This window comes from Pteropus vampyrus, unplaced genomic scaffold (assembly GCF_000151845.1).
Source record: "Pteropus vampyrus isolate Shadow unplaced genomic scaffold, Pvam_2.0 Scaffold50, whole genome shotgun sequence".
Lineage (NCBI taxonomy): Eukaryota > Metazoa > Chordata > Mammalia > Chiroptera > Pteropodidae > Pteropus > Pteropus vampyrus.
The window spans coordinates 3,104,065-3,131,339 of NW_011888831.1; the positions used below are offsets into that span (position 1 = coordinate 3,104,065).

Below are 27,275 nucleotides of genomic sequence, written 5' to 3' on the forward strand. Positions count from 1 at the left end.
TCAAGGTCCCCTATTATATCAGTCTGCCGCTAATTATATCTCCTAACACTTTCCTTTATTTGACCTAATCTTCGAAGAAACTACCATTTTGTCTCATAGTCTCATAGTCCTAGGCCTTTACTAACAACGTTTCCTCCATCTCTGTGCCCTCTGTACCTCTTCCCTTCACCTACCCCAGGCTTCAAATGGTCAGAAAGCATGGTAACAACAAAACATGGTCTTTAAATCCAGAGAGAACTAGAATTACTAACCCTGGCCTATAGTAAATACCCAATAAATAGCAACAATAAATAAATTGTTGTCAAATAAGAGCTAACATTTATTGAGCATTTACTGTGTGCCTGCATTGTTCATTTTCTCTTTCAACACTTTTAGGCCTCACCTCTCCCACCAGCCTCCTGGCGGCTCTAATTCCCTTGGAATTCATCTGACTCACAAACTCAGCCTGACCAAGCAGGTTCCCTGTGACCTGGTTTTGAGGCTCGTGGCCTTTGAATCATTCTCTTTTAGGCACAATATGGGTCGTTACCAACATTTTACAGACTTATGTCTGGAACCTAAAAAATGACCGTGGGTGTAAGCAGAGGATTGGATGACCAGCCCTGGACAAACTTTTCTGCCAAAGCTGGGGCAGAGACTGGCTGGTAGTAGATCTGCCACTGCTTCATCAGTGACTAGAACAGGCTCCTTCTTCTCTGGGCAATAACCTAAAGAAGTAGAGCCATTCCTGAGTCTCGTACCTCATAGTGTTAACGTTATCTTTCTTGGGAGAAGTGCATCTACCTTTCTATCGTTATCAGCATAAGGGGCGACTGACACCATTGCGCGCATGCCCCAAAGCCGTGGCCTCTGCGCCTGCGCGCGGGCGGGGCGGGGAGGGGCGCGGGTCGCGGTCGGAGGTGCGCCTGCGCAGGTTCTAGTCGCGCCTGCGCGCGGCTTGACTTCCCGCGCTTTTTCGGAGGCGAGGAGGTTTCCGGTAGCTGACTGGCCTGTCTCCGCGGCGGTTGACGGAGGCGAGGGAACCTGTCCGCGAAAGTTGCGTGTCGCGTTGGTAGGAGGGCCAAGAAGGTTAAGACTGTGTTGTTACTAGTTACCAAACTGTCCCCATTCTCTGGGTGGCGAGAGATTGTTGAAAGAGAGCGCGAGTCCTGACTGGAACTCCTGTCTCCCGAGACGAGGCGCCAAAATAATCCCACCTGGCCTCCATCTGAGGCAGCGCGCGCTCGCGCTCATGTTTACAGATTGAACAGGCTCTTTGCACTTCGACGCCACCAACCACATTACTGCCGTTCGGGTCCAGTTGGAAGCTGGGGTTGGGACAATTTAGAGTCCCTGACCCCGGGTTAGTGTTCCAGGGAGGATAACACTTTTGTTTGTTTGCATGATACTCGTCGGAAACGTTGACAGTCCTTGTAGGCCCCCTCTGGGTTTGGGGTGTAAGTTGTGTTGGCATTTCTGTGCCAAGAAAAAGTCGCGTAATCTCTATTTTGGTTCCTAGAATGACAATAATATTTTTTAAAGGGCTTGCTAGATCCTGCTTCAAGCCCAAGACATGGAAACAAAGCAGAGGCATTCCCTTCCCTTATGTTTCCCAAGTTTTATTTCTATAAGCAATATTTGGAAATTAATATTTACCTCAGTATGATTTACATTGTGACTTAGTTGTGTTCATGTCTGTCTGCCTCATTGGTTAGTGAACTTGGGAGCGGAAATTATTTAGGTTTGTATCTTGCTTTTTCACACAATAGGTAAGTGTTGATTTAAACTGGGTTTGAACTATACTAGGAGGCCAACTATGGAAAAAATTACAGCAAAAATTCTGTTAAAGGAAAAAAAACTCGTTTCACTTGTTGAAGTTGTGGAAACTTATCATTTTGGTTATTCTGGATATTAAGTGAGGGCTTAGATTTTGGTATTATACAATCCAGGGATCTCAAACTAATGGCCAAAACAGACGATATGCTGTGTTTTAAAGTGAGGCACAGAGCACGTTCTCACATGGCTAATTCAACTGTGTATGTTTCCTCCCTGGCCTTGTAAGCATATAAGTTTGCCAATATTATAGTCCAATTCTCTCTTTGTAGATATGGTTCAGAATTATTCACCTGTAGGTCATTAGTTCTGAAACAAATTACATGGACTGTGTGAAATTCCACATACATTTAGGAAGCAAGGTTATAGCCCCCCTAACTTACTTCAAACAGAGTTGGAGAACCAGTTCCTCTTGTACATTCTTGCTCAGAGAGCAAAAGACCCTGTAAGGTGTTTACACTATCAGGTTTGAAACTATAGTTTTAAAACTTAATTTTACTAATTACTTGGCTAAAAATTTGATCTTGTGGCCTATACAATATGAGTTACAAATTCCTTTCTTTGAAGGTTTAGTCGAATAACTTCATGTTGTAAATTTGGAGTGTTAAAAGTTACAGACTTTGATACTGAAGGAAATGAAGAGAAGCCTCAATGAAAATTCTACTCGCAGTACAGCAGGTATCAAACAATTTTAATTTTTATATTTTGTATGTACCATGTAAAGCTTGTATAATTTATAAATGTAGCATTTTGGAAGGAACTTTTAAAAAGATTAAACGTACAGTATAGCCTCTTTATTTTTCAGGTCCAATGAAATAAAATAACTTACTCAAGGCAAAACATTTAGTGGCAGAGGTGGGAGTAAAATCAAACTTTTCTGGATTTACTCTAGTGTTCTTTCTACAAACCCTATGTGCTTGGGTTGTTCTGTACTTTTAGTCTGGAAACAAAGAAATAGGTTTATTTTTTATTTGTATTTGTGACTTATTTAAAGTATTTCCAGAAGCACTTATCTCCCTAACAGCTTCCCCTACCATTTCTGCTTTCCCAATTTATTAGTTAGAAGGCAAGAATGAAGAGAACCAAGGTAATGGTGATAATGCACAATAAGATAGTAATAGCTACTATTTATGGTGGATGTACTGTATTTCAGACATTTAATTATATGTAGTAATTTATTTAATCTTTACACCAGCCCTCTGAGATATGCATAGTTGTTACCATCCTTGTTTTCCAGAAGAGAAATTAAGGCACAAAAGAGTTGTTAAATAAGTAATTTATGAAGTGGCAGAACCAGCATTTGAACCTGGGAATCTGGCTATAGAGTCCATGCTCTTAATCACTATTATACTCTTTCTTAGTATATGTCATTTTGGCACAACGAATTTAAGGAAATTGCCCAGGTTTACACTTTGAAGTTGTACATAATTCAAAACTACTTTTAAGTTGTAATTCAAATCCAGGAGGTCTGACTTCAGAGCCCACATAAATTTCCCACCCTTTCATCAGACAGTTATCACAAAGTCTATATATTCTCCTGTAATAAAAGTTTTGATGGATCAGCTGGAGTATGGTATATTTCTGAACTGAGATTTAGAAAGATAATCTGAACTGAGATTTAGAAAGCTGTGTCCTGTCTAGGTTCTTCCACTGTGACAATGTGTAAGCTTTTAGGAACTCTTTTTCCTGAGAGCCCTTCTAGTTTTACTATTTATAAATTCTGACTTTTGACTTGACGTGAGATCCCAGGACTCTTATCTGAAGGGTTTACAGGTAGTATTTATTCTCATTTGTAGACATTTTCAAAGTGTTCCACAGAAAACATGCATTATAGACACCTGGAGTGCTTGTTAAAATTGCAGGGTTTGACCTCCAAACCAAATCTATTGAAATGAAATTTATAAAAGTAGGGTCTAGGAACCAGCATGTTAAACTAGGTAAATCTTGGTCAAACTAAAGTTTGAGAACCATGGCCCTAAATGTTGTGTTACCATAGTGCAAACAGTCATTAGGGTTTTAGTTCTCTCTCACTTCTTTTGAGCTTGAGGGACCCCCTCCAGTTGATATAATAGGCAAGCACAGGTGAGAAATAAGGAAAACAAGAAGTGGATTTGCGAAGGGTTGAGGAATGAGGGAAGAGATGAGAATTACTTCCAAACAAGAGAAATTAAGGCAATGTTAGCTTAAAATGAGAAAAGAGTTTTTAGAGAAACAAACGAGGCTATTTAGGACCTTAAAAAGAATATAAAAATCAATCCAAAGATACAGAAATTTATTTATAATAAATATAAAATTAATAAATAGAAGTAGACGAATTCAGATTGTGCATTATTATGTCCTAGTAATTATTATATAACTAGATCTGACTATTTTTCTATTATGTACTAATTTTTTTTATGTACTAATTTATTGGTACATTTAATTTAGGCTGTTTGCCTGTACCATTGTTCAATCAGAAAAAGAGGAATAGACAGCCGTTAACTTCCAATCCACTTAAAAATGATCCAGGTATCAGTACTGCTTCTGACAGTTATGATTTCCCTCCTTTACCAACAGGTAAGAAAATAAGGTGAATACTTTCAGAAAATAATTAGGATTCAAAAAAAATATTTCTATTTTATTATAATGCAAATAGAAAGTTTATTTTTTCTCTTCGTTCCACTGTCTAAATGTATGGGTTACTCGGCTCTTTCTGAACATCCCAGTTCAGTAGTTTGAGTTTTCTTGTCTACAAGGGTAGCTTAATATTTAAATGGATTATCTTATATCTGGAACCTTGTTCTAAAGAATTGGTAAACCTACATTGTAAAGATTATTTTGTTTCTTTTTCAAAACACATAAGGATATTGTGACTTAGACATTTGGTGCTAAAGAATGGAGATACGCAGGTTGACTCAGGAATAAGGATAAGTGTGAATATCAACACAGGAAAATGGAAAAAAAAAAAAGACCTTAGGAAGGGAAAAAGTCCAAGTATTTCTAGTGCTTGGCCTAGTTTTTTTTTTCTTATAACATTTTTGCTTTTCTTTATTGACTCTTTACTCTCTCATCCAGTGGGCTTCCTTATAGTTTCAACCAGCACATGAACTAAATTGCCCTTTCTCAGAGTTAATATAATCTTTTAATTCTAGTTCTCAGAGCCCATCATTGACTGCTCTCTATATGTCTTGATTCAAATTCTAGAGACAGAGAGCCTCTGGTTCAGCTCATCTTTTTGAGTGAGGTCACTAAAATACTGGTGAAGCCTCTCATCTCTGAAGCAATTAGCTTTGGTGGTGGGTGCTGGGAGGTCTTAATGTTTGCTGACTTTTTACTTCTCCCCAGAAGAAAGCATAAACAGGCAGACATTCTGAAATATACTTGGTACATGCTAGTTATATACTTTTACCTTTTGGGGGGGTGCACTTGAAAAAACTTTAATAGGATCTTATACAACTAGAATTTTAAAATCAATCTCAATCAATCTCCCCCCTATACTTATATTGTTAATTTCATCCAGTGTGTAACCATAGACCTCAATTTATTTCTAAATCCAAAGTTATTTTGTTTCCTTCCACATTTGAGGAATTTGGAGAATTTATATTCCCATTTTTATTGATAAAAAATTCACATGGATATGCATAAGTAGTTGTTTATCTGGTCACCATCTGCCATTTAAAAATTCTCCAATATTTAAAGTAACATGAATGTTGACCTTGAAAAATAACAACAATTTGAGTTGCTCCATAGGGCAGTGTGCATCTTTGTGAAGTACTGTGAACTCACAAGCTCTGACCAGGATTATTATCTGTCACAGGTTTAGTAAAGTTCTTATATTGGGCAAGAGATAGGACTAGATCAGTGTTTTTCAAATTTTTGTCTTGATCCATTAGACTGGGAAACAACCAATCTTTTAAAAAGAAATGGAAAAGAATAAAGTAGAGTAGAATGGAATAGAAAATATCAGAGTGTATCACACATAGTAAGGATAAGAATTGGTGGTGAAATTTTGTTATATTCTTTCTCCTCTCTCTCATACACATAGATGCACACTATACATGTATACATGTTGGGTTATGATGTATATCTCGCTGTGATTGGGATCAAAAAAGTTTAAGAATCATTGATTACTCTGAATTCATGTTACAGAATACAAGGTAACTATACTAAGATTGATTGTGGAAAATACTGATTAAACTATTACCTTTGCTTAAAATACAATGGGAAAGAAAGACATCTATAAAAATTACTAAGACAGGCTGTGAGAAATTCCACAACAAAGTGCTGTTGAAGAACAAGTTCATATCTTCAAGTTATTTTCTTCTTCACGCTTTCAACCCCCAAATTAAATAAATATGAAATAATTATCATTTTTTTTAATGCTATCTATTTTACTTTTTTTTCTGTTACTTTTGTCTTTTGAGATTTGGCCTGGGAATCAATGAATCCAGAGTTGCCTACTTTAACAAAAACAGTGAACACAGGGTATGTGGAAAAGTATATGTCAATGAATATGTGTCTTTTATTGACTGATGTTATTTTATTCTATATGTATTTTACATTTATCAATTTGGAAACAAACTTTTAATATTTAATAAGTTATGTTTCCTCAAAAGGCAAATACCACATTCAGTTTCTCATCCCCTGAGAAGTCAAGATTCTGGGTCTAAGTGTATTCAGTCAAATACTGAAAGAAGCAAGAGTGGCTGGAGGTGAGTCTACTTAAGATTTCTCTTTCTTCTTCTATTCCTTCTTTTCCTTTTCCTCTCTTCCTCTCCTTCCTTCCCTTATCCTTCATCTCTTTCTCCTGTCTTAGAATTACATTTAGGAAAGTTCTATACTTAATGACTGACCATAGCAATATTAGCTACATTTTATAAAAGAAGTTAAGAATACTTTAAAAATAGGTAAATTTTGGCAGTGATTTTGTTTGCAAAGAGTTCTTCATGTTATAATGAAATATCTGCTAATATTTATCACCATGAATTTATAATTTTACTTTGGATCATTAATGATCTAATTGACAATAGGTAAAGAGTCAGGAATAACTATATCTTAATGTTGGCTATATTTAGAAATTGAGAACCAAATAGAATGCTCAGTCCTACCCTAGAAAGGCAGTCTACTTCAAGATAAGTAGAACAGAATAATAAAGAATCATGGAGACTGAAATGCATATGCATCTGCAGTGGTAGGAGCTCAAGGAATAAAGAGGACCATCAAGGAAGATGGTGAGAATACTTCTGAGTCATTGCCAAAAGGATCTGAGTTTAACGCCTAAGTATTATGAAAAAATTAGTACGTAGAAAAAGGACATGATTTATTTTTTAGGTTAGATTTTACCAAACATATGTATCAGTCATTGTTTTGTGCTTCAGTATGTCTTTTTAATAATCCTTACAACAACCCTGTGAAGTTAATATAACCTTTGCTTTTATTAAAGATACCATATTTTTTTTAAAGGGGGAAACTTTTAATAGAGTGATTAATACATAAAAACAATATTTTTATTTTTAAAAAATGAGTTTTGATTTTATTGTTCATGCTAGTTTCTTTAGGACCAGTCAGTTATTTTCTTCAGGGCTTTAAACTAGACCAATTCATGCTTGGAGATGGTCCTTGGAGGCGTAGTTCCAGCTGCAGGTGCTAGGAGAAAGTCTGTATCGACAGGCATTAGACAGAGAATTTGGTAACAGATTGTAATCTGGACAGGCATCCGATATTAGATATTCCAATTTGAAATAATATGTGGTTGGAATATAACAACAAGAAATCCAAGAACAGAAAACATTTGCAAACCAAAGTAGGCAGTTGGTAATCTGCTAAAAATCTTTTAACTGGTTCTATGCTTAGGTTCGTAATCTAGCTTTACTTTCACATTCATCTGTCCCCAACAACAGTCTTTCTTGGGGATCTTGTTGAACATCTGGACCCTATCTTTGTCTCCAAGGAGAAGGATCTGAGGGAGACACTACTCTCTACCCTGCTCAGGAGCCACTACGACTTAGGCCTCATGGTCTAGTTGGGATGTTGAGCACCTAGCTAAGATGGATTGGCTGCTGAGGCAGCACTGTGTATGGGCATGCCCAGTAAGATTAAAGGACTATCTGTAGTTCTCTCAGGCCTTTGTTCAGGCCAGAAGCACCTCCTGAGCAAAAATGTTGGAGGAAGTTGCAGATGTGCTGTTACCAATAAGGAATTATGAAGCTTAACAAAGCTTTCTAAATTATGAATAATTAATTTCCATAGCCATCAGAGAGGGAAGATAAAATCCTTTCTATTCTTTCTGTTGAAAAAATTGCTGTCATATGAAAGAAATGATTAATGTATGAAAAATGCCTTACAGAGGTGTATCAAGCAATTAATAAGAATACTAATAATATTTTCCTTGGATATTTGTGATGTTTATGGTATTTATCAACTTTAAAAATTTCGTAATTATTTTTTCTTTTCTCATTTTCATACCTAATTTTGTACCTAATTTACTTATGAAGGCTCCCCAAATTATACAAGCTTCAGGCCCCATACAATTTGGATTTGTTCTTGATCACTATGGAACCTAGACCCTTTTTGGATTATTTTCCCCAACAAGGAATGGGTTGTAGTGTTTGCGCTCCTCTGATATCTTTAGGAAAATTATTCAGAAATAAGAATTTGTGACTTGGACTAGTTTTTTCTTGTGGAACTCTTTAATTAGCTGGCTCAGAAATTACATTTTTTTAAATTTTGGCCTCATTTTGTTTTGATCAGCTGATACAAGTCATTTGGTAAAATGCTGTAACATATTCATAAGTAGAGCTTTTAAGCTATGTAGTAAAAGTACAAAATTTCTAATAAAAAAGCTAGCTATTTAGCCTATATTTATCCTTTTGATTTAAAATCACTGACAAGCCGTTAGTTTAACTTCTTAAAGTTTTACTTTATAGAAAATTTAAACATAAATGTGTAAAAAGGAAGCAAAGGTCCTCAAAATCTTACCACTTGGAGACAACCACTGTTATATGGAGGTTTCTGTAGTTTAAAAATATACTTTATAGCACTGGACTCTGAGTTGGGGGACTAAGGTTCTCTGGGTTCTGAATTGCTGTATGATTTTTGACAAGTTACTTCCTTCCTAAGGCTCAGTTTCCTCACCTGAAAAGAAAGGTATACTATATTGTAGGGTTATTGTGATGATGTATTTAAGATTTTTAACTTTTTAGTAGTTAAAAGTAGTTTATAAACCAAAAATTACCATATAAATGTAAATTTTGATTTTCTCTTAATAAAAAGTATATAGAAACAAAAACTAATGCTAATTAAAAAAAACTGTTACAGCTACGGAGATGGAAACAAAAATACCAGCTTGAAAACTTGGGATAGAAATGATTTTAGATCTCAGTGCAAAAGAACAAACATAGTGGCAAATGATGGAATGAATTCTTGTCCAATGAGTTTGAGAGCTCAACAACAGAAACAATTAAGAATATCTGAACCTCCTAACTTATCTCACCAAAGAGAAACTGAAGTACTCAGACGAACACATTCATCAAAAATATCTGGCTCTACAATGAGAGGTCTAGACAAAAATGGTGCATTACAGGCATTTAAGCCCAATTTCCAACAAAATCAATTTAAGAAAAAAATGGGTCATATTCCAGAAGAAAATACTCTCAAGGTAAACTTTTAAATATGAATTATTTACATTTTTATATTTACATTTAAAAAATATGAGATAAATAAGCATTTAGAAAATTACAGAGATAAGAGCATTTGAAATCAATCCTATGGCATGCATTACTTGATTAGCACAAATATCTAGTTCCATTGGAGTGAGTAAATGTTGGTTTCCAAAATATTTTCTTAGATGTTGTAAATGGCTGCTCCTTTTCATAGTTCCTTTACAGTGTTCTACTGGGCTCTGAATTTCACTGTTTACTAATTATTGAGATGACGACAGTTTATCCATTGGTTGCAGAAATTCTCTGAGCTTTTCATATGTCAGTCTAAGGTTGTTTTTTTTTGTGTTTTTTTTGTTTGTTTTTTTAACAGGTCAACAAACGTTTTCTGTACAGGGCAAGGTAGTAAATGTTTTTGGCTTTAATGGCCATATTGTCTCTCTTGCAACGACTCAACTATACTACTCAACTCTGCCATTATAGCTTAAAAGCAGCCATAGACAATGCATAAACAGATGGGTATGGCATGTTTCAATAAAAATTTACAAAAACAGTGGGTTAGATTTGGACGACAGACCATAGTTTGCTTACCTCGGTTCTATAATATGATCTGATTTTACCTCCAGCCTCGTATTACATATTCAGCTAATTCTCCAGTCCACTTGCCATTTCAGATTCTTCACAATTCTCTAAACATGATGTATGCTCTAATATGACTCTGCTTTGATTTGTAGTTTTTATATGTACTTCCTTCAGCTTTACTTTCTCTCTTCACTCCTCACTCTTAATTGTTCTTTGTAAATGTCTTTTATATATTATGTGTGCTGGTCGTTCACTATCTTCCCTCCCTTGACCCCTGTACCAATAGATTGTTTACCTTCTGCCCTTCTCTGTGCTCTGGAAAAATGAATCATCTTACATGTCCTGCACCATCCTGGAATCCCTTAGCTCAGTGGTCCCCAACCCCTGGGCTGAGGCTGTGGACTGGTACTGATCCATGGCCTGTTAGGAACCAGGTGAGCAAGGGAAGCTTCATCCATATTTGCAGCCGTTCTCCAGTGCTAGCATCACTGCCTCAGCTCCACCTCCAATCATCAGGCATTAGATCCTCATAAGAGCACTGGTCCCTGGTGCCAAAAAGGCTGGGGACCGCTGCCTTAACAGAAGCAGACTTCCATTAGGGGCCAACCAGTGGGAATCACTTGTAGGACTTCAAAGGTTGGGGAGAGAGGTTGGATTCTTCTATTCCCTCCCTGCTTAAATGTTGTGTAGCAGGCAATTATTATGTCCCTGCATGATATAGCCCTTCCATGAGTCCAGCTTTCACAAGTTTGGTAATTTTATTTCTTCCCGTTGTCCTTTCAGCCTAGGAGTGATAGAAGTTTCTTACTGTTGTTAGTCTTCAAATGCTTAAGTACACTATGTTCTGTGTGTATGCCTGTCAACAGTCTTTTCAAGAAGTCATCTGGGGTAAATTCTGTGTTGTTTGTTTTTTTTTTTTGCTGGAAATATGACTAAGATAGCATGTTTCGCAGTGGTTCTCAACTTTATGTTTCCTTGTACATAAGAATGATATGACACCTTAGTAGCAGTGGCTGATTATAGCAGTAGTAAGGAGGCAGTCATACTTTGGTTAAGTGGGGGAGGAGGAGGGAAGGTGATTATAGCTGGGAAAAAAGTTCCATCAAGTGTTCTTGATATGCCCTGCCCTCACAAAGGAAAGTGCCACCACTATCCCCTGAAAATTAGTATCTTAATACATTGTATTCTTAGTTTATCTTTAAAAATGCCAGACACATTCTCATCTCAGGGCTGTTCCCTTGGTCCTCACTCAACAACTAATTTAAAATAATAACAGACAATTGGGTAAAGAAGTTGTGGTTCATATATACAATGGAATATTACTCAACCATGAAAAAATGAAATCCTACCATTTGCAATGACATAGATCTAGAGGTTATTATGTTGAGTGAAATAAGTCAGAGAAAGATAAATACCATATGATTTCACTTATATGCGGAATCTAAGGAACAAAAAGAACAAACTAATCAAAAACAGACTCACAAATATAAAGGACAGTCTGGTGACAGCCAGAGAGGAGTCGGGTTGGGAGACTGGGAGAAAGGGGTGAAGAGTTAAAGAAGTACAAATTAGTAGTTGATAGATGGTCATAGGGATGGGGAGCATGGCATAGAGAATGCGGTCAGCAAGAAAGGAATGGCTAGCTATAGAGCCAGAGGAGAGAAAGAACAATCAGGGGGATCATTTCATAAACTATGTAAATACCTAAACAATGTACTGTATACTTGAAACTAATAATAAAATTAAAAAAAAAACCCCTGTCTCTCTTTAACTTTTTACCCTATTTTAAATGTACATATGTACATATATATAAATTTCTGGCATTCTATTATATAATTATAATTTTCCGAATCTCCCATTGGACGGCAAAATGTATGAGAGTGGATATCCTGTCTGTTTTGTTCATTGTTTCCTCGTTAGCTATGTTTGGCACATAGTAGGTGCCAATAAGTACTTTTGGAATGAAAGAATGAATGTGTCCTCCTAGAATGTGAGTATATTAGGGAAAGGAATTGTGTTTTATTCATCTGTGTTTATCACAGGACATAATACTTTAAAAACATTCAACAAATGAACAAATTAATAAGTGGATGAATGCCCATATAATCATTCTCTTCTTGATTGTCTCCAGTGCATCTTAGTTTCTCCTCCTATAAAGTGTTAATGATGCCTTTAGTAACTGTACTAAAAATTTCAATACTTCCATTAACACATTTTACACATCTGCCTATTTATCTTTACAAAGCACCTAGAATCTTTACAAAGTGAAAGTGTATAATGAAAAAAACGAAAGGTTTTTCTAATGCTTTGATTTTATTTTTTTCAAAAGGATGCCTCATTGTATCAGTTAAAGTTGAAAGAAAAAGATAACTCTTTAAGAATTATATCTGCAGTTATCGAAAGCATGAAGTACTGGAGTGAACATACACAAAAAACTGTACTACTTTTTGAAATATTGGGTAGGTATAATACTTCAAAAATACTTCAGTAATATTTGGACAATAGTTTTGAATGTCCATAGGAATACTTAAGAGATCTTAAAAATAAAATTTTGCAAAAGGAAATGTGATTTATTAGGATTTTCTTCAATTCTTGGGTCTGTCATTGATTTGTGTGACTTAAGATGTATTTAGTTATGTATTTGTAATGTTAAAACAGGAAAAATTCCTAAGTATTCCAACTCAACCCTTGAGGAATCGGGCAAATAATTAAAATAGACTTGACTAAAATCACAAAACTAGTTAGCAAAAATGGATCTAGAATTCAAGTCTCCATATTCTTAATCTAGTGTTTTTTCTATTATATCACAGTGACTCCAGTAGTAATTTTGTATATAAATTAAATCATATTTTAAATACTCTGAAATAACATTTGTAGAGAATCCTTTACTGATATGACTAAACACCCTACAATTAATCTGTTTTCTAAATATTTAAGAGGGGGAGAGTTTTGTAGAATGTTTCTGGAATTTGATTTTACCTAGAATAAGAGATAAGTAAGTAGAGATTCAAAACATATTTCAATAGTTCAAGTAAAATAAATATTTAAATTATGAAACATCCTAAACATACGGAAAAATATAGAGAATATAATATCCACATACCCATGTTATAGATACATTTTAAACCCTTATCCATTTTTTTTCTTTAGAAATAATCACTGTGGTATCTTTCCTGTCCATGCTTTTGTATATTTACTGTATACATATGATTTCATAAATTTACACGTATATATACTTTTTATTGCTTTATATGTTTTAAAATATACAGCTTAAATTTTCATCCAGTATTATGTTTTTAAAATTTAGTTATTTTCTGTACTGTCACAGTATTGTCTTCATCCTGAATTATGGTCTCTCCAGTAGCTGCTGATTCTTCCCTTTTGTTATTAAGATGATTATCAAAGTTCTCTATACCACCTATCCTTATACCACACTGTCACATTCTTTTGTGTTTTTTTTCTGGTTGCTCTTCTACAGGAAGTAGCAAATGACCCCTTGCATATCATCATTTCTGACTGGGTAACAAGCCCATCACCTAAACCCTGAACTCTGTAGCTGGGGAATGGGATACACTGATTGGTTTAAGTCAGTCTCAGGTCATTCCTGCATGTAGGTGTGCAGACAAATCCCATTCAAGCCAAATGGCTAAGAATGGCATAGGAGAGATTTCCTAAAGGAAAATCTGGGTGGCATTAGGGGAAATGGAGGCTGATTTCAAAATAGCAAATGTTCACTGTCAGTGCTCAGTAGATGGTTATTAAAGGAATAAATAATGCTCTCATTTGGTAATAATTTCTTGATATAAACATGAATTACTATTTGCAGTTTATATAGGTGAGAGATATGAAGGAGGTTAAACAATTCACTCAATTTAGTAAATTGAACTGATGCAAATGCATGCCTTCTGATTCTCATTCAATTTTTTTTTCATTAAACCATGGTGCTTATTTGTTACGAGTGTATTTTATTATTATAATGTAGTAGATTTGGTATGGGGACTTAACCACTCTGTAGAATACATTCAAAGGAAAAAGTTTCAGATGGCCAACTACTGTCAGTTCTATGAACTTTGGTGTATAACCTGTTCCTAAGTTGGAAAGGGCCAGAAATTTTGTTTTCCTTAGTATAAAGCAGTTTCAGAAATATCTTTCCCTCTTAAAATGTTTTCTTTATTATTGTATAAATAAAACTATGAGAGAGGTTGGTGTGGGCAGTTATTTAAATAGCAACTTCTCTTTGTTAAATTTTATTTGCATTTTACCAGCACTGATTTTCTCCCCCTATTTCAATGTTCCTTAGCTGTTCTCGATTCTGCTGTTACACATGGACCATATTATTCAAAGACTTTTCTTATGAGAGATGGGAAAAATACTCTGCCTTGTGTATTTTATGAAATAGTGAGTATTTGTCTTAAGTATTCTTTGGAAAGCATATGCCAACAAAACATACATGTGTACTTTATAAAATGCAGGCTGTAATTCTATTGCAGTAGAAATTCTGTTAACACTTTAGTAGTACTTTCAACATCTTGGTTTTAGTTCTGATATTAAAGTTTTTTATTCAACTACCATATGCCAGGCTATGTGCTACATGCAAGGGATACAAATTGGAATATAAGTAGTAAATGACTCTTTCTCTTAAAGAATTTATAATCTCAGGTAGAAAGACAGTTATATAAATGTTACAGAGTGGTATGATAAATGGCATGATAGAGATATGTGTAGGGTGCTGTAGAAGCAGGTAGGGTAATCAGGGAAAGATTTTCAAAGAGTGTAGTAACTTATTTTATTTTAAGGACTAATAAATTAAGCCAAAGTGTGTGGGGGGAGGGAAAGAGGAATAGAAGAATGCACTCTAAGTTGAGAGAGCAGCATATTCAAAGACATGAAACTAAGAGAGAGCCTGGATTGTACAGGAAACTGCAAGTGGTTTATAATGAATGGGGATAAGAATAGGGGTTCTGAAGTTGAGAGAAGGCAGAGTGGGCTGGGATATAGAGAAATAGAGTCTTGGTGTGAAAGAAGGCTGGGATGACAAAGGAGGCTGGAGATCACAAGGGGGTCTGGAGACCTTATAGACTTACATACTTTGTAAAAAAGTTTGTAATTCTGAAATTGGCCATAATTTGAAATAAGATGTGGATTCCAGTTTTTACTCCACTGTTTACTAGCTTTATGACCTTGAGTAAGCTGCTTAAACTTTCTGAGCTTCAGGTTTTTTAAATCTGTAAAATGGGGAGACTAATTCTAACTTTGAAAGGTTATTTTGGAGATTAGATGATATAACAGCATCTGACACATAGTAGATGGTCAAATGATAGTAATTGTTGTGTTATTTCTAAAATATTTTGAATGCTTATTTTTTTCTCATCTGATGTTTTTTAAAAAACTTCGTATTGAAGTATAACATATACAGATAGTTCACAAATCATAACCGTACCATTCTATGAAGTATCACAAAGTGAACATTACCAAGGGTAAGAAATAGAACATTGCTGTCACCCTGTACATCCTTATGCCTCCTTCCATTCACTACCCCGGCTCCTACCGAAAAGTAACTATTATCCTGACTTTTAATATCATAAATTAATTCTGCCTCTTTTTGAACTTTATATAAATAGTATCACATGGTATGTCTTCTTTAATGTCTGGTTTCTTTCGCTCAACACAATGTAAGATTCATTTATATTGTTGCATGTAGCTATAGTTCATTTATTTATATTTCTGTATGCAATATTCTGTTGTCTGACTATACCATAGTTTAGTTTTCTGTCCTACTGTTGGTAGGCATTTAGTTTCCAGATTTTTTGCTATTATGAATAATGCTCTATGAACATTCTCTTGTGTATTCTCATGTATTTCTGTTGGGTATATATCTAGGAGTAAAATTGCTGCATCATAATGCATGTGTATGTTCTAATACAGTAGTTACTATTGACGAATTTTCCAAAGGGTTGTACCAGTTTACACACTCACAGTCAGTGTAGGTGAGTTGCAGTTTCTTCACATTCTTATCAATACTTAGTACTGTCAGTCTTTTTTGTTTTAGTTATTCTATTCTAGTTGTTGTTTAGTGCTATCTCATTTCTCTACAGTTCTTTGGTGACTAATGAGGATGAGCACCTTATATGTCTACTGGCCATTTAGATATCTTCTTTTGTAAAGTCTGTTCAGGCTTATGTTCTTTTTTTCCTATTGAATTATTTGTCATTTTCTTAGAGGAATTTAAAAAAAAATAATTCTAGATACAAGTTCTTTGTCCTTTATGTGTATTGCAAATACTTTTTCTTACTCTGTGGTTTGCTTTTTCAGTGGCTTTTGAGAAACAGAAACTCTTCACTTTAATATAGTTCTTTGAACAATTATCAATATTTTCTCTTATTCTTTTTATGACTGTTTAGTGAAAGCAATCCCAATATACTTTAAATTTATTCATGATTGAGAGGATTTGTTGCTGGCTGGTCTTTTTCAGGTTTACTAGTCTCATTATGGGATAGTCCTTTTGACTAAGGGTCGGAAGTGGGGGTGTTTGTTAGAATCACTTTTTCTTGGGGGCCTCAGACTCTATTTTCTTTTTCTCCCAGCCCTATGTGCCTGTCAAAAGCTCTGCTCAGTTTCTGCGACTCTTCAACTGTCTTGACTATAATCGATAAATACCTCAGGGGAAAAACATGCCCAAATATCAGGTCCCATTCTAGACTCCTATCCTTTCCCAGATGGGGTGACTGTAATTCCTCACTGCCTTGGTATCTCTCTTGTGTCCCTGAGGAGATTTTTAAGTATTTCATCCAGCAATTCTAGCCGTTCTTAGATAGAGAGTTGGTCTGTAACTACCTTTTTGCTACCTACTGAAAGTGGAACTCTTGATAGTCTAAGAGAAGTGAATAGTTCATGTGCCATTACATTGAGAATTAGTCTTTTAAGGAACAGCAGCTCGCTAGCTTGTAAGAAAGCCTTTCTTCTGTAACAGGGCACCAATATTTGCCTAGCTATCATGGTCTCGGTAGCAGTGAGGCCCTAAATCAGATGAGGGAGTTACAGCATTTGGGGTGATTCATATTTAGTTAATCATATTATTAGTTTCAAAAAATTGAAATTCAGATGAAGTAATAAATTACTTTATTGATATTTATTTTTTACAAAACAGGATCGTGAACTTCCAAGACTAATCAGAGGCCGAGTTCATAGGTGTGTTGGAAACTACGACCAGAAAAAGAATATTTTCAAATGTGTTTCTGTCAGACCGGCATCTGTTTCTGAACAAAAAACTTTTCAAGCATTTGTTAAAATTGTAGATGCTGAGATGAGGTATTATACTAATGTAATAAATGAGATTTAAATAGTGATAAAGTTTAACTAGTATAACTTAAAGCACTTCTCTGTTATTGTTTAAATTACCGTCTCCATGGTTTTATAGCTCCTGCTTTTCTCTATTTCATTTGTTCAATTAAAATATTTAAATCCTTTAAAATGTGTAAAGAGTTTTTGAAAATAATTTTACTGTTTTTATAAAAATGGTATATTTACTAAAATTCAACAACCATTTTAGATAAAAATGCTCAGTATAATAGGAAAGATGCTTATTTAACACGAGATAATAATACATCTGAGTCAGCCCAAAAGCCAACATCAGTCTTAATAGAAGAAATATAGAGACATTCCTACTAAAGTCATGAACAAGAAGACAAGGGTATCCACTATTAGTGCTGTTACTAAGCATTATTCTGGAGCTGCTAGTCTATGAAGTTCATTTAATTACTTCAAATATTTAGTGAGCACATACTCTGTGCCAAGCAGACTGGAAATAAAACACATAATGAAGAAATAAAAATCTCTGAATTTAATGGAATTTATGTTCTGAGACCTAGGAAATATGTTAGATAAAAGAGAAAATTTTGAGATATAAGAATTATTGCTATTGGCAGATAATATAATTGTATGTATGGAAAACCTAAGAAAATCAGATGCAGAAATGAGATGATTTAGTAAGGTACTAGAATAGAACACTTAATTTGTAGTAATCTTCTGTAGATGGTATTTATGACCCACAACTATTAGAGTGTAAAATGTATAAAGATACCATTTAAGAGAGAAAAAATATCCAAGACTAATTAAGACTAAATGATAAATGTGAAAAGTACATGAACAAAACTTTAAAATACTAATGAAGTACAGAAAAGAAGATGGACAAATGGAAAAATAAATCATTTTCTTGAATAGGAAGACAAAGATGTGGATTTTCCTCTAATTGGTAACGTGTAATTTCTGTGTGAAAACACACACACACACACACACACACACACACACACACACACATCAAGCTGATACCAAAGGTTGTATAAAAAATAGAAAAATTCCAAAAAAACTATAGAAGATAGTTTTACTGGATATTATAAAGCATTAAAGATATTAGTCATCTATTGCTACATAGCCACCCCCCTTCCCCAAATTAGTGACGTAAAAAATAAGCATTTATTATCTCTCACAGTTTCAGTGGTCCAGGATTTCAGGAATGGCTCGGCTGGGCAGTTCTGGCATGCGGTTTCTTAGGAGGACCCACTTGCAGGTAGCTCATGCACATGACTGCCTAGTGGGTGCTTTCTGTTGGCAGGAGGCCTCAGCTTCTTACTATGTGGGCCTTTCCAAAGGGCTGCATGAATGTGCTCATGACGTGGTAGCTGGCTTCCCCTAGAGTGAGTAATAGTTATCCAGGTGGAAGCTTTTTTATGAACTAGCCTTGGAAGTCATATAACATCACTTCTACTACATTTATTTTTTTTTTATTATTAGCAGTGAGTCATTAAGTATGGACCACATTTAGGAAGAGGGGGATTAGGCTCCACCATTTGAAGAAAAGTGTGTCAAAGAAATGGCAGACATTTTAAAACCACATATTATGAAGGCATATGTTGTTATGCAAAATATGGTACTGGTTCATGAATAGGTCAATAGACAGAATTTAAAGTACGAAAATAGACTCCAGTACATAGAGAACTTAGTGATAAAAGTAGCATCTGAAATCGGTGGGAAAGAGAGACTATTCAATAATTTGGTGTTGGGACCACTGGGAAGCATCTAGGAAAACTTAGACTTAAATTTTATACTAATGTTTTGAATATATTTTTCTTATTTTGTATTCCTATTTTTTGTATTTAGTTTTTTCATCAATTTAGAAGTTACTTTTGTATAGTTTAAAAGGTATACGGGTTTAATTTTATTTTTATTTCCCAAATAGGTGGCTAATTATCCTAGCATCATCTCTTGAATAGTACATCATTTATCTGTTGATTTGAAATACCATGTTTATTATAAAATAAAACATACAAGCATGGATCTATTTTTAAACTTAGTGATTGATTTCTTAGGTATTCTTATAGATGTTTCCACAAAATCTGTTTTTTAAAAAATCATGTGGGAGTTTTGATTAGGAGTGCATCAAACTTATAAATTACTCTCGGGAGAGTGGACATATTTATAACAGTAAAGCTTCCCATTAAGTAATGTGTCATACCTATTTAGAGCTCGTGTCTTTAGTAAAGTTTTATAAATTTGTTCATAAAAATCTTGCACATTTCTTGTGTATATATATATAAATTCTCACTTAATTCTCTCTTTTCTTAGACCTGTCTTTCTGAAACATCTGTACTCTGGCCTTTCTATATCCTCTTCCTGTCCTCATTCTTTAGATCTCTTTTGCTCACCATTCTATGAATCAATCAAGAGGAGGGGTTATAGTCTCCAGCTTCAAAAACAAAGTGGAGGAATCCCTTGGAAGATACATGAAAGGAGGATGTGGAGGATGATAGCAAGTTTTTTCTAGCTTACGGTTACCGCCTGTAGCAAGATTCAGTTGTGAAGCCAGAGGGGAGATATATCCAGAAAGACTGGTATAAACTCCTATAGAATACAGTATATGCTTTGAACCTAGGACCCATATATAGTGCTTTTCCCCCCAGAGCCATTTTTCATAAGTTTGGAAATCAACTGGTGGTAGCAGGACTGTCTTCTGCTATTAGTAGACCAAATGTACTCACAGAATTTTTGTTTCTCACCCTCACAGTTTTGTATTCTGCTGTTTAAGAGATCGTATTTTCTGTCATAGCCTGGGTTGCCTAAAAAGGAGAGGCAGAGAAAGTCTTATTTGCTAGTAGTTTATTTGGGAATATTATCTCATAAAGAGAAATGATGGATAGAGGAGGTAAATAAGGAAGAAGTTGGAAAGCCAATACTGGGGTGGCTAATTGAATTGGCCACCACTAGGAGTGAATAAGCCTTGAAAGGCAAAACAGGATCATTCACCTTAGTGAAAACGGGAAGCATATATTCATCAGCTCCTAGCACCTGTGTTTAAGGGTTGGCTCATGGGTCACTAACTCCCCTACACTTTCAGGTTGTGTGCATATGAGCGTTAAACTGACTTCCCATGATGTTCCACTCCAGAGAATCAGAGAAACTCTATGGCAGGACACAGGAAGCAGGTAGAGCAGGCCCGATGTAATACAGTCAGATTGTATCTATGTGAAACTGGTTGAAGTCTGCTCAGAACTTGTTACTGCCGCTGTGGCTGGAATAAAAAATTATGTCTGAGAGAATCTGAACAAGAAGTACACAAGTCTCCAAGGGAGGAATACTACCAGGATTGCTTCAGTGGCCACTTGGCCATTTTGGGTCCCTCAACCAACAGGCAAACAAAGGAGTTACCGTACTATCTGGGCTAATCAAATTAACAGTAGAAAATTGGATTTCTTTATACAATAAGGAAAGACCATGCTGGATACCCAAGAGATTCTTTGAGGGTGCCACTTAGTAAAAGTTACTAGACAACTATAGAAACCCAATAAAGGCAATAACACAGGATTCAGACTCCCAAGGAATGAAGATTGAATGTAAAAAACCCCATTCTGATGAAGTGATGACAAATAGATATGGAAGAGGTTGACATTAGCTATGGCCTTGTGATCAATTGCAGGGTAAGGAAGAGCAAGAAACGAGGTAATCTAACATGTATGGAGAGTAGTAGAGATAACAGTGGTGGCTGAGTGCCATTAAGTTTTTCCTAGACAGATGATAAGCTAAATGTACCTCAGTGGGTCGCAAATCTGGATTTCTTTTCTGTCTTGGCCTGAGGAGGAATTGAACATGATCTTGGAGAGTTTATTTTTTTCTCTTACTCTTGTCTTTTCCATATATCTGCATGTGTTTGGGTCAAGAAATCGAATCCTTGTTAACTGCAGGCTTATCGCTCTCCTGGGTTATGTTTATGGGGAATTGGGGTGTAGTGAGAGGTTCTGCCCCCTGGGAATCTTTCTAAAATATGTATCTTTCATGGTGGTACTCTGCTCAAAAACCCATGATGGCTTCTTGTTGCCCAGAGAATGAAGCCTGCATTTGAAGATATTTTAATCTATTCACAGTCTGGTCCCTGCTTACTTTTTATGGCTTGCCCAACCATCCTATTTTATCTTCCAAAATGTAGGTTCCAGCCCTAGAGGACTACTGTCAATTAAACAGGCAGTGTTTAAGCATCCATACATGAGCTGCTCTCAAAGTATAGTACCTTCCCCCAAAGTATAGTCAAGTATGATCAGGACCTATAATCAGTCACTGCTTCTGGATTTAGAGCGTTTGTCCTGAGAGGTTCTGGGTAATTATTTTGTCTTTAATGAGTTCTTTCAGGACCTAGACTCCTCTGGGATTCAGGGTCCATTAGGACCATGGAGGTGTAGAATGGGAGATGTGATAAGGGATGTTGCAGTCACAGGTGACAACTACAGAGGCTGTTACTTCATGTGACTTAGTGAATAAAGGGGGGCAGGATCTCAAGCCAAGGTCCTGGAATCACCCTCAGACACACTGAATAGGTTGGAAAGAGGATGAGTGAGCTGGTCTCCTAGGGCTCTTCCAACTGGAGGGTCTCGTGTGATGTTCTGCAAGATAGTTTTTCAGGTAAAATAAACCTTCTCTTCAGCTCTCAGCCTCCCAAGATTTCCCCAGATTCTGGAAATATTTTAACTGATGTTCACCAGTTAAATTAGTTTTTTAAATGATATCTTTCATAAATATTATTTTAAAAATTAGTTTTTTAAATGATATCTCTCATAAATATTACTATGTATTATTATTATTATTATTATTATGTAAGGTTGTATCATTTCAGGACATCTCTGTGGGGCAGGCATTAATATAGAGGTTCTTAAACCTTCACAATATATTTGAATCACATAAGGATTTTTAAAATACTTAGGATGGGCTCTCCCTCGCCATAGATTCTGATTACATTTATCGGGGGAGGGTACAATCATCTATATTTTAAAATGTATGTTTTTACTACTCTAAGTGTGGTCACAGACCAGCAGAATTGGCATCACCAAATGTAAAATTTGTGCTCATAAAATGTAGAATTTTAGGCACCACAATAGGCCAACTAAATCATAATCAGCATTTAACAAGATCCCTAGGGAGTTCATATGTAAATTAAATTTTCAGAAGCACTGCCCTTTGTGATTCTTATGTGTAGTTCACACTCAGAACTACTGATTCACCAGGTTAGAAAATAAGAGGCATCATGGAGCAGCTGAAGCTCATGAGCTTGCTCAGTGGCAGCATCTCTAAGTGCTACCTCTCTGGTCTGTAATTCCTAATGATTCTCTTGACACCAGAGATTGGTTCTATTTGTTTCCCAGGGGAGAAAAATTCTGAGAAATTGGTGCATGAAACTTCATTTGATGTTTTTCTCTATTGCAAAACCAGCACATTATGTTCACATGTAAAAATTATTAATATGGCTCAGTTAAACAGCATGAGCTGTTTAAACAAGAAGTTGGACTCAGTTACTTTTTTTTTTTTTTTTTTTTAATGGAAGGAACTTCCTATATTCCCTAATGCTTCTCCTTGGCTTTCATCATCGGCTCTGAGGTACACTCTGACGTATGGATATCTGGAGAAGAATTGGAGCGAGGTCTAAAGGGTAGAAATTATCTTTATTCCTTCCTTTGCTCCCCAAATTATTAAACATCTCCATTAGGCTTAATTTTCACAGCCATATCACTATATTCTATGAATATCAACATAAGGAAAGAGTGACAGTGTGGATGTATTTACTGGGTTGTCTAGGATAAAGAGCAATGTGGTTGAGGTGGTATAATATTTTCTGTGAGTCTGAGGTCACATCCAGGATTCTGTCTAAAACAAGTGAGTTCTTGTTCTGAGAGGATTTAGTAGGAGTAGATATTCTAACTTAACAGGAGTTTGCTGTCTTTAAAGTTGGAGGTATGCATGCCTCAGCCTGAAGCACAGCCAATAAATATTTATGAAACATGGGCTGTATCGAGGCACTGTGTCAGGTGGTGGCACTACTGCAGTTGTGAGTAGACATGACCTTTTTTGCATGGAGTTTACAACCTGGTAGGAAAGGTAGCTGTAAACAAATAATCTCAATGACACTGAGTGTTGTGGGGACAAGCACAAGATGCTGTGGAAACTTAACAGTGGGTTCTCACCTGGTCTGGGGAGACAGGGAATGTTTAGCTGCATAACTGATATGTAATATACCTGGAGGATAATTAGGGGCAAGCTAGGTAAATAAAAAGCAGAAGGAGGAAGGTGCTTAGCAAGAGGAACAGCAAGTGAGAAAAGCTGGAGGCAAGGTTGTCACTTTTAAGTCCAGCATTGATGGATAGTGGGAAGTGAGTACAATTATGGAGTCAGATAAAGCTGTGGAGGTAGGCAAGGATCAGATCATGAAGCACCTTTTGGAGTGAATTTTCCCTTGAAAGGAACTTTGCTTTTATCTAAGAACAACGAGAATTCATGAAGACTTCAGGGAGAATGATTATCACATTTTCATCTTAGAATGCCACAGTATGAAGAGACTGAAAGAGGATGAGCATGGAAGCAGGGAGATAAATTAAGAGACTGTTCTCATAGTATAGACAAGGTATGATATTAGCCTGGTTTCAAGGGTAGTGAGAGTTGTGATAGGAGTAGGTGAAAGAGAAAGATAATTAAGTGGCAGAGTTTATAGGATTCGATAAATTGGATGTTGCTAGTGCCAGGAGAGAATGAAGAAAACTCTTAGGTTTAACTTGAGCCTGGGTTTCTTTTACTGAGATGTGAGAGACTTGGAAGAGTGGATTGGGCAAGGGACAGGGTGAGATCATGAGTTTCATTTGGGATCTTTTGAGCTGAAAATGCTTGTGATACATGGGGCAATAATCACTAAGCAATCAATGATACAGTACTGAAGGCGATAGAGTTTTACCCATGAGATTTATATGGTAACAGGAATAGGTGTGTTTTTAGGTCTATATATGGAGAATTATAAGAGAACAGTGTTTAAGGAAAAACCCAAGGAAACACCAATATATAACATACTGTTAGGGAAGAAACCAATCATAGTCACTGAGAATGAATGCCCAGGGAAATATGCGGAGATCCAGTGCGATCACACGGTAGATAAGAGACGAGAGTGTTTTAGAAGGGAAGAAAGAGTCGATATGGTTGCATGCTAATTAACAAAAAATGAGAAAATACGTCTGAAAAATGGCTTGGATTTAGTGATGTGTTATATTTGTGGTTACAGAGTGTTGTTATGAGAGTGAAATAACAAGATTGAATTCAGTCGTTGTAGAACAACTAACAGATTATGCATTATAGAAAGATGTTCGTTTTTATGTTCGTTTTAATGTTATTAAAAAATCTGTTATTTTTTACTGTTATTTTCTCCTAAAGGTATTGGTCACAGAGCATGACAGGAAGAAATCAAACTGTCATCTCAGAGTTCTTCCTCCTAGGCCTGCCAATTGAGCCAGAGCAGCAAAACCTGTTCTATGCCCTGTTCCTGGCCATGTATCTTACCACCATCCTGGGGAACCTCCTCATCATTGTCCTGATTTACCTGGACTCCCACCTCCACACGCCCATGTATTTGTTTCTCAGCAATTTGTCTTTTTCTGACATTTGCTTCTCTTCTGTGACCATCCCCAAATTGTTGCATGACATGCAGAGCCAAGACTCATCCATCCCCTATGCAGGCTGCCTGACACAAATGTACTTCTTCCTGTTTTTTGCAGACTTGGAGAGCTTCCTCCTTGTGGCCATGGCCTATGACCGCTATGTGGCCATCTGCCTCCCCCTGCACTACACCGCCATCATGAACCCCAAGCTCTGTCTCTCTCTGGTGGTGCTGTCATGGGTGCTGACCACACTGCATGCCATGTTACATACTCTTCTCATGGCCAGATTGTATTTTTGTGCCAACAGCGTGATTCCTCACTTTTTCTGTGATATGTCTGCTCTGCTGAAGCTGTCCTGCTCTGACACTCGAGTTAATGAGCTGGTGATTATTTTCATGGGAGGGCTCATTCTCGTCATCCCATTCCTACTCATCATCATGTCCTATGCACAAATCGTGTCCTCCATCCTCAAGGTCCCTTCTGCTAGAGGTATCCGCAAGGCCTTCTCCACCTGTGGCTCCCACCTCTCCGTGGTGTCACTGTTCTACGGGACAGTTATTGGTCTCTATTTATGTCCATCAGCCAACAATTCTACTGTTAAGGAGACTGTCATGGCTGTGATGTACACTGTGGTGACGCCCATGCTGAACCCCTTCATCTACAGCCTGAGGAACAGAGACATGAAGGGGGCCCTGAGAAGAGTCTTTTTCAAAAAGAAAATCCCCTTCGCTGTATAATGATAAAGCTTGGGATTTTTGTATAATTTTATACAGTAAATGTATTGATATTATTACTATTGTTATATTAACCCATACTTATTTTTTTCACTATTAATCTTTCTGTTAAAGTTACATATTAATAATTGTCCAATAAGTAAAAGCAACAAAGTGGATGTATGTAGTTGGACTCAGAAAGGGGATCTCAGTGACCTGCTAGCAAGGTCTTCCTCTTTATTATTCCCAGGTTATCCTGAAAAAGGATCATTTAAAAACTTTTAATTAATCTTTGTGTCTCCAGTTGTTAAACAACTACTTTATCATATGTTATTTTTTAAACCCAAACACTGCTTTAAATAATACTGTGTCCTCCCAGGTCAATATTGACTAAAAATCAAACATCTCATTCTCTTGAGTTTACCTCTGCTAAGTTGGACTTTTTATTGTTAAATACAAATTCTTAACTTACTTTTTCCTGAGCTAGTGTTAACAACATTCTGTCTCTTAACCTTTCTTCTCCAATTTATTTTCATATCTGCATTGTCTTTTGACCTGACCTGTACTGAAAGTGTACTCTCTATCTCTTTAACTACAATAGTTTAGTTTGTCTTTACCTAGGAGCTAACTCATATCTGGGTCCTAAAAGTTACTCCTTCAGGTATGGAGAAGGAAGCCAGAGTCAAGTTAACAGCCTCACTTTTTAAGGGAGTATTACTCTTGCTTAGCGTTTTGGAATTTATCAACAAATTTTGTACCCATGATCTTAATCTACTCATGTGATGAATTCTACTCTTTTATCACCATTTTAACTAAAATGTGTAATTTGATGGCTTGCCAAGGTCCCAGGTAGGTCAGTATTGAGCTTATTTAAGACCTCAGACTACCTGAATTTAAGATTTCATCTTTTAATTTCCCCTCACCTCCAAAATAAGAGGAATAGACCTTCATTTTTTAATCTTAGCTCCATGTATGGCACTGTATAGTTTTCCAATTTTGGTACATTTGTTTTCTTATTCTCCTCTCTAAGTGATGGCGTATAAACTCATAATTTTAATCCTGTCATGTTTTCTGCTTATATTCACATCATTGTCTGCAGTTTAGATCTTTCTCCATTCTTAATTTTTATTTTCATCTTCATAGTAGACATCTCCACATATGTTCTATTAGCACTTCAATCTTAACATGCAAAAAGTTGAACTCTTTATATTTTCTCCAAGTTTGCTCTTTGTTTATATTCCATTTGTTTTTAGCTTTATTGAAGTATAATTGATAAAAATTACACATGTTTAATGTATACATCTTGATGAGTTTGGACATATACATACACCCATTATATATCACAATGAAGATACTAAATATATGCATCACCTCCAAGAATTTTCTTGTAATCTTTGTGGTTTTTCTTTTTTTTCTTTTTGTTGGTAAGACACTTAATATGAGGTCTATTCTCTTGACCTATTTTTGAGTGCACAGTTCTAGCTATAGGTGCTGGGTTTTATAGCAGATCTTTAGAACTTACTCATTTTATATAACAGGAATGTTATACCTATTATAAAATGATTTTATTTCCCCCC

General features: G+C 35.9%; 2 protein-coding genes across 5 annotated transcripts; both read left to right on the forward strand.

The window, feature by feature from the left end:
- The first annotated feature begins 954 nt into the window (after positions 1–954).
- SPATA22 (spermatogenesis associated 22) lies at positions 955–17,506 on the forward strand. Of its 4 annotated transcripts, none has more exons than XM_011359821.1 (9): positions 955–1,077; positions 2,380–2,490; positions 4,240–4,368; positions 6,216–6,276; positions 6,408–6,503; positions 9,109–9,448; positions 12,361–12,490; positions 14,332–14,429; positions 17,179–17,506. In XM_011359821.1, exons 2-9 carry the CDS (start codon positions 2,448–2,450, stop codon positions 17,368–17,370), a joined length of 1,089 nt encoding a protein of 362 aa, XP_011358123.1. In that variant the 5' UTR covers positions 955–1,077; positions 2,380–2,447; the 3' UTR covers positions 17,371–17,506. The 4 variants fall into 4 exon arrangements, with proteins under 4 accessions (XP_011358123.1, XP_011358125.1, XP_011358124.1 ...); XM_011359823.1 differs by having other exon boundaries at positions 975–1,013; XM_011359822.1 differs by having other exon boundaries at positions 983–1,035.
- Positions 17,507–24,777: 7,271 nt separating this feature from the next.
- Positions 24,778–25,722, forward strand: LOC105291823 (olfactory receptor-like protein DTMT). The gene has a single exon (XM_011359825.1). It carries the CDS (start codon positions 24,778–24,780, stop codon positions 25,720–25,722), a length of 945 nt encoding a protein of 314 aa, XP_011358127.1.
- The last annotated feature ends 1,553 nt before the right edge of the window (positions 25,723–27,275 follow it).